A 13,068-nucleotide genomic window follows, 5' to 3' on the forward strand; every position below is an offset into this window, starting at 1 on the left:
CGTGTCCTGACACAAACCTGGTGTCCTGACACAAACCTGGTGTCCTGACACAAACCTGCTGTCCTGACACAAACCTGGTGTCCTGACACAAACCTGGTTTCCTGACACAAACCTGCTGTCCTGACACAAACCTGGTGTCCTGACACAAACCTGGTGTCCTGCCCTGGCGTGATTTTGTGATTCACTCGGTGTGGATTGACAGCCCGACATGGAGAACACTCACCCTGCCGCTGTTGGGTTTGGATAAAATATTTGAGATCACATAAAGGTGATTTCAGCAGCATTTTGTCCTCCCAGCTCCACGCTGGGTGCAGATTCAGAGTTGGCTGAGGACAAAAAGCATCACCCACCGTTTACTGACAGCACAGCTGTAACTGGGGATGCTCACCAAGGTCTGTATGACTTTGGCGCCCACTCTCAGCTGCCAGGATGAGATACGTGAACAGATTTGGACCCAGCAGATCTCAAATGTCCCTGGGCAGGTGTAAAATCAAGTGACATATGCCATTTATTCTGGGTAACAGGGATGCACCTTGTCATAACAATTATTTTCTTACTTATGGCCAAGCCCTGAAGTTTCCTATTTCACTAAGATCCTCCAGCCTGGTTCTGCTGGCTGTGGGAATACAAAGGGCAGGAGACATCTGCCAGCAGGAAGTCACTGAAAATTAGTGAAGTTTCTTCTTCTTCAGAGTGAAGAAGGTGAATGATCATCTCTCAGAAGAGACGATCTGAGTGATCTCCTCAGGAGAAAAAGTGCTGCTGGCATGGGGAATGGATAGATTTATCAACCTGGAATGATGGGTTGAAGAAAACCCAAAGCACAGACCTGGAGTAGAAGCGAGACTCACCGCAGCAAGTCAGGGAGCAGGAGCCAGAGCGCTTCAGCAGCTGAAGTAGACAGGGATTTCCAGCTGCCTCCTCTGGCTCAGGAGGCACTGCAGGGTCAGTGCTGCCCCGAGCTCTTGGCACTCAGGCACAGCCCAGGGACTGAAGGAGAACATTCCCTGCTCAGCCTCCCTGTCCTTCCCTCCACACACACAGATCCTCACCCCAGCTCTGACTGCACACTGGGAAGTGGTTTATTTCCAAACATCTCCCTTTTTCTGAGGTAGAGCGGAGGGGAAGGAGTCTCACCCAGGTATTAGGCAGTGATAATGGTTTGGCTGGTCCCAAACATTATCCCCAAACAGCACCAGGGCCCCCTGTGAGCATCATCTGCTCTGAGGCACTGGCCTTGCTCTGCTCTCTGCATCCAGGCACTTCCCTTTCCTCTCCCCTGGCAGATATTTTTATTCAGTCAGTCAGATTTCCACCTACACACTCACCTACACAGCATGGCTATGGGAAAAACACAGCTAGACTGGGAATGCATGCACGGAGAGCTGGAACCAGGATCACCTTCTTGTGAGGATGACTGGGGTCTGTTTGTCTGGCACATCTCAGGCAATTCTTGTGGAGATCACACATGGAAATGCCCCTCCAAACCAGTTTTCCTCTCCTAGTCAAGCATTTTTTATGTTCTAATGCCCCTCATCTTCTGTCCTCACTGCAAGTTTGAGGTATATTTTGTGCTGTGCTTGTGATTTTACTAATTGCTGTCCTGCACCTTTTATAAATGAACATAAAGTGGGCATTACCACCGTTGTAGTAAGGAGAAAACTCCGCTCCCTATGGAGGATAAAAAACCTTTAGAACTGTTTCCTCTTTCCCCTCTCCTTTCTCCTTTTTGTCTTCACTCTGCATGTGCACCACCCACTCCCTGTCCTTTGTTTTCTTCAGAGGATGAGGAGTTGGAGCTGCAGCCAAACCTAAGTGTGAAAATACACCAAATAAACTCACCCACTCCTCCCAGAACCTTCGGGGGGATTTTTGATCAACTGATCAACCACACCTTCGCCACATCCAGCCCAGAGAGGCTGTGCAAGGAGGGGAGGGGAGGGGAGGGCCTCCCCAAACCTGACTGGGGCTCTTTTCCTGTGTGGCTGCAGCGAGGGCGGCGCCGTTCGTGATCCAGAACCTCACGGACCTGGAGGTGAACATCAGCGGCAAGATCCTGCTGGAGTGCAAGGTCAGTGGGACACCAGAGCCACAGATCACCTGGAGGAAGAACGGCTACCCCATCTCTGCAGCGTCAGGTGAGGTCCTGCTCCCCAGAACTGTTTGGGATGTGGGATAATGGACACAGGACCCGGCTGTGCCCATCCCTCGGGGCACACACACACAAATCCAAGGATGCCAGAGTGCTGCAGGGGGCTCCAGCTTGGACCTGGAGGTCAGAGGAAGCTGCTGTGTGCAGAGCCAGCCCAGCACACATCAGCATAGCCCTGGGAAATCAGGGAGCTTGTGTGAGACCCGAGTGCGGGCGCAACCCTGAGCCACAGGGTGCCCCAGTGCCAGGGGGTCTGGCAGCACAGGCCTGAGCTCTCACCTGTCCTGGGCACGATAAACTGCAGCAAAGTCACCTGGCAGAGGGCTCAGGGCATCCCAGGGAGTATGAAATGTCCTTTATCACCCACAGCACAGTGATGGGAACGTGCTCTCAGCTCCGAGGGACACAGCCCTACAGGGACAGAGCCACCAGGGGCACGGAGCCTCACCTGAGCCTGCTGCTCCCAGCTGAGCCCAGCTGCCTTCCCAGCTCTGTGCCACAGAATCCCAGGATGTGCTGAGTTGGAAGGGGCTCACAGGGATCATCCAGCTCCTATCCCTGCACAGACCCCCCAACACTCCCACCCTGGGCAGCCCTGGAGCAGTGTCCAAACCCTCCTGGAGCTCCGGCAGCCTCGGGGCCGTGCCCATTCCCTGAGAGCCTGGGCAGTGCCAGTACCCTCTGGGGAAGAACCTTTCCCAAAATCCACCCTAACCCTGCCCTGGCACAGCTCCAGCCCTTCCCTGGGTGCTGTCCCTGTCACAGGGAGCAGAGATTGGAGCTGTCCCTCAGGAGGAGGTTGAGGAGGGCAGTGAGGTCCCCCCTCAGTCTCCTCCAGCTGAACAAACCAAATGCCCCCAGCCCCCACTCAAAAGGCCTCTCCAGACCCTTCCCCATCCTCGTGGCTTCCTTTGGGTGCTCTCCAATGGCTTAAAGCCTTTTTTGTATTCTGGTGCCCCAAACAGCACTGGAGGTGAGGTTGGCCCAGTGCAGAACTGGATAAGTCCTGAGTCCTCCCATAAATCATGGAGAATCCCATGTCAGCAGCTGGTCCTGTGACTTTAATTTTGCAACTTGGCCTAGGTAGGAAATCTAGGATCATCTATAATTCAGATCAGAATGTTCTGAGAGAAACTCTTTATAGCTCCTGAAATTTTATAAATAATTCTAGAGGGACAAGCATGTAACTCATACAACCAATGGAAACATAAATAAAATATTTGGTAAAAACACCTCAGGGTAAATATTTCAGCACAGTGCATGGCAAGCTGTGTGCAGTTCTCTTGTTAACAACAACGGGATTCACAGGCAGAACACCCAGAAATTCAAAATGTCCTCCTCTTTTGGATTCCAAGCCTGACCCATTTCCCTGTTTCTACCCCTGTAGAACAGAAGCACTCTCAGCGCAGTACCACAGGTCAGGAAAAATTAAATTGGGACAATCAAATGTAGAAAAAGTCTCTCATGGGTCATATCCAGGCAACCTCTCTACTCCCGCTCCACCTGGCTGCCTGTGGCTCCAGGATTGCTCCACACCATTATCATTCCAAGAAGTGCCTAACTTGAGATCCATGTTCCCCATGTGAGAATTCCCATCCCTTCCCACAGCCTTCAGTAATTTCACCGAGTTCCCATTTTTGCCTAGTTTTTATCCTCCTGCTATCAGACACCAAACCTGCAGCCCTTTACTAACTTCTGGATTCATTTCCAGGCTCTCCCCACTCTAAATCAACAGCCACATTTGCTGTTGTTTAAATCATGCCAAATAATTTATCCAGGTGTTGAAGAGGAAAAAAAGAAGTCGGGGAAAGGTTGCCAGACCAGGAGGGGCACAGGATTAAAATGTGTCCTGACACCAGAGCCGGCATGGATGGGAGCTGACCTTCAGCTCTGTCTGCTAAAGGGATTTTTGGCAGGCAGGTTATTGTGCCAACATTAACCAAAATGCCTTAAACCAGGAATTTCCATGGAAAACAACACCCTGGTGATTGAGAGAGTGAAGAAGGACGACGAGGGGCTCTACGAGTGCCAGGCCTCCAACGACTTGGGCCAGGACAGCACATCAGCCTTCATCAAAATCCAAGGTGAGCCCGGGCTGAGGGGATGCACAGTTCCAGTGGGTCACTCGGGGGTTTGGGCACATTTCTGACCCGTTCCTTCACGTGCAGGCTCTGAGGAGAAATCCAACATCGAGGTGATCATTCTGGTGTGCACGGGGCTGGCTGCCACTCTCTTCTGGCTGCTCCTGACCCTCTTCATTCGCAAACTGAGAAAGGTGAGAGAGCTCCCGTCCTGCACAAGGGCTGGCATCTGCCTCAGGGTAACAGCAAAGGGGCAAATTTGGGGCAGATCCTAGAAAAACTGGGACAAATGTCCCCGTAAAATTCACTCCATGGTTGGTGTTGACTTCTCCAGAGAACCCTTGCACTGGTGATGTTTCCAGCTGCTTCTGTGGAACCATGAGATCAGGCTCCTCCCTCTGTAGGAGTCGAACTGGCTTGTGAAAATAACAAAAAAATACCCTAAATCCTCTAAAATGAGGACTTGATTTCAGCACTTGACTCTAAAAGATATTAAAGAAAGATCCCAGGCTGTCTGCTCTAGAAATGAGCTCAGACCACACGGCTGATTTGATCTCCTTGCCCTTTTTTCACTTCCCTTTTGTCACTCAAAAAGTGAACTTGCAATTTCATGGAATTTAGCTCTATTTTCCTGAAACAACCAGCAAACAGAAAGGCAAGCCCAGCTCTCTGCTCTGCTTTCACCAAACTGCAATGAGGAGAATTTGGATAAATTCCCCAAAAAGCCAATTTGTGGAAAAATTCTCCTCCTCTTGCAAACACAGGGATTAAGTTCACATTTTCATCCTTGACCTCAGCCTAGCAGAGCTGTGGACAACCCCGAATTTCCTCTTGCACTCCACACCTGTGCAAGCCTGCTCACAGAACCCACCCAACCACAATTTCTCACTTTGGCAGCATCAGAAATAGCAATTTCCAGCAGCTTCCCACCCACTTTAAAATGCAATAAGGTGCAACCGTTAAGTGGGGAACTGAGGAACATCAACCCTGCAGAACAAAACACGGTGACAAAGCCAAAATATGCAGCAGGAGGTGCAGCTCCTGCAGGTTCCATGGAAAACCAGCGATTCCCTTTGGCCCATCCAGGTAGATTTTGTGTTTCCTGGCATCGATCAGTGCCTCTTCCACGAGTGGCAGCCACACACACAAACGTTTGTGTCTCAGCTGTAGAGAAGAAGCAGGAAGCTGCAGTGATGCAGTCCTGGCTCAGAATAAATCTGCCTGGGAGGCAGGGAACTCCCCGGGCTGCCAGACAGCTCCCTCCCTTTGGAATTGCGGTGAAAACCCCCGGAATAATTCCTTCCCACCCTGTTTTTAGCCCGATGCCACAGATATTAAAACAGGATACCTGTCAATTATCATGGACCCGGAGGAGATGCCCCTGGACGAGCAGTGTGACCGCCTGCCCTACGACAGCAGCAAGTGGGAGTTCCCCAGGGACAGGCTGCGCCTGGGTGAGTGGTTTGGGGTCACAGCTGGGGGGAAGGATGATCCCAAAGGCTCCCCAGTGGCACTGGAGCTGTTGGATAACCCAGGAGGAGCCTGTCGCAGTGCCAGGGTGCTGCCACCCTTGGGTTTGGGATCACGGAGTCCAGGATCAGCCGGAATGGAGGGTGAAATGAGGGGTTTGGAAAGATTCTGTCCAAATAGCTGTCGCCTCATCTCCTTGGACAAGGGAAGCCAAACTCTGGACAGGGAGGAAAGGTGCCTCCAGGTACTGTCCCTGCCAAAAGTGTGATCTCATTCCCACAGAGGAAAAAGGAAAGTGAATTTTCTTTTGAATAAAGCTATCAACTCATCAAATTATCACTTCCTTATCAGCCATCAGAACTCAGCGTTGAGCCGTAAAAAGCTCTCATGGCAAAATGAGCCACATTTCACCGAACCGCTCAGTTCAGTGGCTGATGGAGTGAGAAAATGCAAAAAAGCTGGCTGTGTTTGTACAGCGAAACTGTAACATCTGTGTGCGCTGTGGAGCGCAGGGAAATGTCTGCATTTGTGTGTGCTCTTGGTGCTGCAGCTGGAGAACTTGGAAGGAGGAGAGGACAGGAGAAAATCACAAAATCTGAGATGACGGTGGGACACAGAAACTGGCAGAACCAAAAAGCCAGAGCCTGGGTCAGAGCCCTCAGAGCACACCAGGAAATACAGGCAGGAAAATCCAAATGAAAGGGAAGATAAAGAAAAGTTATCATCCTAAATTCCATTTAGCGCAGCTTTTCCCATCAAATCAACATCAACAACCAAAGGATTAAAGGATTGCGACTCCCTGAGCGCCTTGCTGGCTCTCTCCACCATTCATGAGAGGTCAGGGTGCCACAAGGAACCCAAACTCTGCCTTCCCTGGGCATCCAGGTGATGTTTGTCCCCTCAGTCCGTGCAGGTCAGCCCTGCCCTCCTCTGTTCCCTGCCGTGCTGCATCGCATCCAGGCCATATGGATGGAAGTCCCTCGAGATCCATATGCTGCAGGATGTGATTCGGGCTGCTGTGCCTGTGTCTGTGCGCTGTGCCTGGTTCTCCTGCACAGCTGAGGTTGCATGTGTCCCCTCCTGGGCTCACTCTCGACTCTTGCTTCTCTAGGTAAAACTCTGGGTCATGGTGCTTTTGGGAAGGTGGTGGAGGCGTCTGCTTTTGGCATTGATAAATCTTCAACCTGCAAAACAGTTGCCGTAAAAATGCTGAAAGGTACAAAAATCCCTCCGAGATCCTCCCCGGAGTGCTCAGGGAAGCTGGGGGCAGCCAGGGGCTCCCAAGCTCGCTGTGTCCCGCAGGGAACGGGCTTCCAGGTGGGAATTCGCCATCCTGGAGGGATGCAAGGGGAGGGAATGACAGCAGCTGGTCAGGGCTTGTATTCCTCGAGGGAGAAAGCAGCAGCTCCCAGGTCTGTGGGGTGAGGAGGGGGACAGATTACGGAGTGTAATTACACGAGATAGCCCGAAATTGGAGCTGAGCCTGCCCTCGCAGCCCGGCCAGATGTAGAACAGCTCAGGGGGCTGGAAAGAACCCCAGTGCCAGGGGAGTGAATTGGAGACGTCTTGATGGCAGTTACTGAAAGGAAGGGAAGGTGCAGGGAAGGAGGGAGCTGGGTTTGCACAGAGCCTCGGGGACAGCGAGGGCTGAACGCATTGGCCACACGCTGCCTGCTTGGAACTGCTCCTGAGCGGGATTCCAAGGGTTCAGTCCACTCTGCCATGGCCCTCACGGCTCCATCCTGCTGCATGACACCATTAACCCCTGCACTGCCGCCAGCCAGTCACTGCTGCCACGGGAATCGGCTTCTGCCACCAGCTGCCTCTCCTGGTGCTCTGCTGCTCTCATCTCTAAAATCACAAAAACACCCATTTATCACCTCTCTGGATCTCCTGGTCTCCCCTCTCTATTTTCATCCTTCTGATCATCTTCTCTCCTGCGGTTGTATCCTCTGTTCCACGCCCATTTCCAGATCCCTGAGATATCCTAGAAGTCCCTGATGCAGACATATTCCCATCTCCATCCAAATGTACCGCCCTGGACAGCTCTGGGGTTTCATTCCCTTCCATGCTGCGCTTCCCAGCTGATCCTCATGTCAGCTCTGCCCTGCCAGCACATATTCAGCACCATTTGGCAGATTCTCCGTGGTTTTACACCTCCCTCCCCCTGTGGAGGCAGCTGCCTCCTGCTCTGGTCTGCCCCTCCCCAGCTAACGCGCCCATAATTCATCACTTTCATGAATGAAGCAGATTGCCTGGTGTCAGTCAATCCATCCAGGGAATTCAAAAGGCTCTGGAGGTGCCCGCATTTCTGCCATCTCCATGCAATATGCTCGGGTGTGTTCTGGATCGAAGGCTAAAATTTGACGTGCAGAGTTATCTAAAACGCTTCCGAGCTGGCTGCGTGTTCCAGCAGGTGCCAGGGGAAATCAGGAGTGGACACACCAAACACTGCTGACTGAAGGAATCTTGGAATAGCTCCTTCCTTGTGACACAGTTTAGAAAAAGATTATGGGGACTCCTACAAGCATAAACAGCAAATGATTTGCTACATAACTGTTGCTTCATATTTAAATCTTCCGCCATGCAAAGGCAAAGGAAACAGGCCAAAGCCTCTCCTGTTAAAATAAAATTAAAATGGAAGTTTTGGGGAGAAGGCTGGGAAGATAAAGCAGCACCTGAACAACCTTCTGGTCTGAGAGTGCCTGCCTTAAAATAATGTCACTGGCCAGCCAGGGCCTCCCTCCCCTGTCAGGTTCATGGCTCACACACAGATATTATTTCTTGGGTCAATAAGATCTTACAGGCCTGAGCTTTAGTAATGCTGTGCGTTCCCTGGCCATTTTGGGACACAGCTTCCAGATCTGTGGATTCCCCGTCTCCTGCAGTGGAGAGCTCTGGGGTGTTGTAGCCAGGTCCTGCTGAGCTGCACAGCCCAGCAGAGAGGAAGGGACACGCTCCGTGTGCTGTGGGGCCTTGCAGAGGTTGGCTTTGCTAAGCTTGCAAAACTGAGTCCTGCCAAAGGCTCCGTGGGATCAGGTCTGGGGGGAGGGACCGTAACCCTCCATAACCCACGCTCGAGAAAGGAAGAGTCACCCAAAAGATAAACTGTTATCCCACCTCATAAAGGTCAGCAGACAATGAAACGGATGAATTATTATCTGTGTGAGAGTCTGAAAAGCCAAGATACTGCAAGGAACCTGGGTGGGTTTTGTTTCAAAGGGTAAACAGGATCTTGCTGTGTCCTGTTGAAAATATCCTGTTGTGTAAAGATGAATTTTCCTGTTTATCTTAAGCAGAATGTGCAACCACTAACGAATGCAAGGCTCTAATGTCTGAGCTGAAGATCCTCATCCATATAGGACATCACCTGAATGTGGTCAACCTGCTGGGAGCCTGCACCAAAGCTGGAGGTGAGGAGTGCTCAGTAAATCGGGAGCGAAAAAGAAAACACCTTTCAGACACTTTTTGGGTGTTTGGAAGTGCCTGTGGTGCAGTCAGTGCAAGTGCAGCCATTTCCAGCTCTCTGCTCACAGAAGAGCTGCTGCTGCTCCTGCAGGAGGTGCCTCATCCCATCCAGGGCTCCTGAACCTTTCCCACCTGTGGTGTCAGCTCTCTGTTTTCTCTGGAGGTCTGTTCCCAAAAGGGATTCTGCACTGGAGGGAGGAGAATGCTGCATTGCAATGAGGTGCCCAATTCCTCCCCGTGGGCATTTCCAGGCTTCTCCCTCTCCTTCCCTGCCTTATCAGGAGGATGCACCAGGCTGAGCTCTTGGCTCCCTGAGCCTCCTCTTCCTCAGCACTTCACCCTCTCCTGGCAAACCCAGCAGGTTCTGCTCTGTGCACAGGAAACCTGGGACAGCCCTGGGTGCAGCAGGAGCAGGGATTTCCACAGGGCTGAGCTGGCAGGACTGGCCCTGCATCGTACAAAGTCCCATAAATCTCAGACCTTTGTCACTAAAACATCCCTTCCCACCCTGCCAGACAGAGCATCCGTGCCTCTTACTGTGCTCCGGCTTTTGAGGATGGCTCCTCACTGCTGACCTTCAACATCTTCAAAACCACTCCCAAGAGACAGGTTTGGGTGACCCGAGGGCAAGGGAAACCCCAGGGTGAAATAAATGAAAAGGGAAATCAAGAGAGACGGTGCACAGATCTCTCGTCATCTGAGACCCCAAAACCATCAGTTTCCAGCAGTTGTTGTCCAGTCACAAGGGAAAATTTCGTGAGGTAGATTTGAGAGGATGCCAGGGAAGAAATCTTTCCTTCAGGGAGGTGGTTCCAGTTCCTCAGGAAAGAGCAGCCAGCAGCCACGGATACTGCTGGGGTCTGGGAGCCATAGACTGTGGGGTTTTTATCTTTTTATCTTCTTTTCTTCTGTTAGAGCTGGGACTAAATGCTCAAGAGACAGTGTGCATGTTTGGACTCAGGTGTTTATTAATTCTTATCTATGTTACAGTCTCACAAGCTGGGAGTTCTAGCTAACAAAATGAAAAATGGCCTCTCTTTCTTTCCAAGGTCTTTTAAACACAAACTGCCCAATTATGAGATGACACCTAAATTATTTTTACTTTAAACCCAATAACCAACCACCTGTGGCCCACAATGCAGCCTTTTCTACCCAGTTACAAGAAACTACCCAGACCTATGAAGAAGGTGAAAAAGAAGAACTGGCCTCTGCCCTAAAACCTCCATCTTGCCTTATATATACTCCTGTATTCTAAACCCTTAACTCTAAGTTTTGCACCCTGTGATATCACACAATTCCATTCGAACCACACACCCACAATCCCAGTGCTGTCACCCAATTTTGGGAGCTGTTCCACGGCCTCAGGTCAATGCAGTGTTTGCTGGGGGTCAGTGCCTGCTGGAACAGAAAGTCTGAAATCCTCAGGGCTCCAACAGTAGATGGGGAGCTCCCAAGAAGTGGGGACTCCAGAGCCCAAAGCTTGTGTGGGAGCAAGGGCAGCTCCAGCTGGAGGGATTTCGGGCTCAGGTGCAGCAGCCAGGAGCCTTTGCTTGGCACTGAGCGGAGGAGCTGGAACACCGGGAACGCTGGGGACTGTCCTGTGCTGACAGGGGGCTCAGGACAAACAGGTGACAACGCTGGCAGCGGGGCCAGGGGTCAGTGCTTCCTCACCAAAGCAGCCCCAGAGTTCTGCCTGCAGAGCACGACACACCTCAGGCACCCCTGAGCAAAGGCTCTGATCAGTTCCTGAGGAATTCTCCCAGGAGTTCCTCGGTTTCCCATTCTCCATCCTGCCCCGTCCTGCGTGGGAGGTGACCCTCCCTCCTCCCTGCCAGGTGCCTGGGGAAGCCTTTGGGGGCAGAGTCTGGAGCAGAGGGGTGCAGCAGGACCCCGCAGGGCACGGGGGAGCCTCGAGGCTTTGCTCTCCTCTGAGCAGTGCAAGTGCAGACTGAAGAAAAACAGCCCTGAGCTCCAGACAGGGATCCAGCTCCTGTGAAATTCCAGGGCTTTATGTAACCGTGTACTCCTGATGGAGACTGGTATTAGGTATGCACATACATTATTTTAACAAGGTACAATAACAGAATTTAACACTTTGGCGGGGTGTCTGATGTTCAGCAGTCAGAACTAATGCGGTGTGTGCTTTACAGCGAGGGAACAAAATGTGGGGAGGCCATGTCTAGGAAGCGTTTCAAAACCATGAATAAATCACTGAGCAGAGCTTTAGAGCTCTTCTGGAATCTGCATTTCCTCAGGGCATCCATGAGGGACATTGGATTTCGGGTTCTTCAGAGCCAAATCTCTCGAGCACGGCCACATCCCAGCACTGAGCAGAGCTCCGGGGTCAGCGCCGGAACCACTGGGATTTGTGGGTTTGGGGTTTTTGCAAGGTTTCGGGTTGTTCCTGCTGCAGGCAGGGCGCTGGGGGTGCTGGAGAGCCCCAGGTGTGCATTCAAGGCAGCAGTGCCGCAGGGCTGGGGGAGTGCAGAGCCTGCAGGAACCCACAGGGAACACCACGGGCTTGGTTGTGCCTGCAGGAATTCAGCATCTCCCCGTGTGCCTGCAGGAATTCAGCATCTCCCCGTGTGCCTGCAGGAATTCAGCATCTCCCCGTGTGCCTGCAGGAACTCAGCATCTCCCCGTCTGTGGGACCGTGTGCTCCCAGAGCTGCCCCTCTGCCCGTCCCGCACTGGCCAGGGTCGTTGTTCCTCCCGGGAAATGCTGGACAAGGAGCTGAGAGCAGCCCCGCTCCTGCCCGGGAGGAGGATGCAGGAATTCCTGCAGGAATCCTGCTCAGCTCCTTCCCCAAGGCCAGGAGCAGCGCTCAGCACTTCCCCTTTGAAGTCCAAACTCCTCAGTCTGAACCACAGACCTCCTCCTGAGAAAAAGGTTCTGGACATGAGTCTCGGTGTTTAGGCTGATAATATTCCATGTTTATCCATATCCCAGTCCCATTAATTCACCTTATCTTTCATTTGATGATTACAAAAAATAAAGCTCCAGAGTGCAGCTTTTCCCTTCCCTAACATCTCACCCTGAAATATAAAAGCATTTCAAGCAGTTCTTAAGAACCTGCATAATTGTATAAAAGCAGCACTGAATCTACAGCGGTTTGTAGAGGAACAAGGAAGAAAGTGAGAGCACTTTCCAGGCTTTCAGAAACTCCAGACTGAGTATTTTTGCTGCTTTTCATTTAGATCTGTCTCTGGCCCTGCATACTTTGATTTCCTCTAGTGGCACCAGCTCCACCCAAAACAAACAATTGTGAAGCCAGCAGAGAAAATGAAAACTGCTCCATGTAGAGAGCAAACCAGCCCCAACAGCATCTGGGATTGTGTTGATCATCCTGAGTTTTCATTGCTTATAAATTAGGAATAAATACCCACTGTTACCATCCAATGGGGAAAACTAAGGAATGTGTTCCCTTCTCTCCACATCCCTACTGGCTGTGTCACTCCTGTGTTTCCTCACTTCCTCATCTGTATAACAGAAATGCCACTTGTTTTGAGGAGGATTTGGCAGGATAAATTAGAATTATGTGCTTTGCAGTGCTTCAAAACTCATTTGACTTTCACTGTCTTTTTTAGGTCCTTTAATGGTCATAGTGGAATATTGCAAATATGGAAATCTGTCCAACTATCTCAGAGGAAAACGAGGAGACTTCATTGCATACAAGGTAAGGAAATGAGACTTCTCACAGTCACAAGGCAGGGAATCAACAACCACTGACAAAAGCTGGATTTGCTCTGCATTGGCACCAAAACACTTGGGTATTTCTACGGGCACTTTATTTTCTCTCCACATTTCAATTTGTACAAGCAAGAAGGGGGATGGTTGTTTTTTTTTCCCTGCAGGATCTCACTGCTGTCCTCTTGTAGCATCTCCTAAAGTATTAGT

The 13,068-nt window shown here is 51.2% G+C and overlaps 1 protein-coding gene across 2 annotated transcripts in view; it reads left to right on the top strand.

The window, feature by feature from the left end:
• Nucleotides 1–13,068, top strand: part of LOC120762132 (vascular endothelial growth factor receptor kdr-like) — a 133,123-nt gene that overhangs the window by 94,207 nt on the left and 25,848 nt on the right. The window contains exons 14-20 of one of the 2 annotated variants that reach the window (XM_040084219.2): nucleotides 1,992–2,138; nucleotides 4,111–4,236; nucleotides 4,321–4,427; nucleotides 5,552–5,687; nucleotides 6,815–6,919; nucleotides 9,000–9,116; nucleotides 12,759–12,847. In XM_040084219.2, the coding sequence (XP_039940153.1) occupies nucleotides 1,992–2,138; nucleotides 4,111–4,236; nucleotides 4,321–4,427; nucleotides 5,552–5,687; nucleotides 6,815–6,919; nucleotides 9,000–9,116; nucleotides 12,759–12,847 (827 nt within the window). The remainder of the gene's footprint in view (nucleotides 1–1,991; nucleotides 2,139–4,110; nucleotides 4,237–4,320; nucleotides 4,428–5,551; nucleotides 5,688–6,814; nucleotides 6,920–8,999; nucleotides 9,117–12,758; nucleotides 12,848–13,068) is intronic. The other variant, XM_040084220.2, reaches the window with a different exon arrangement.

This window comes from Hirundo rustica, chromosome 21, assembly GCF_015227805.2.
Source record: "Hirundo rustica isolate bHirRus1 chromosome 21, bHirRus1.pri.v3, whole genome shotgun sequence".
NCBI classification, from domain to species: Eukaryota; Metazoa; Chordata; class Aves; order Passeriformes; family Hirundinidae; genus Hirundo; species Hirundo rustica.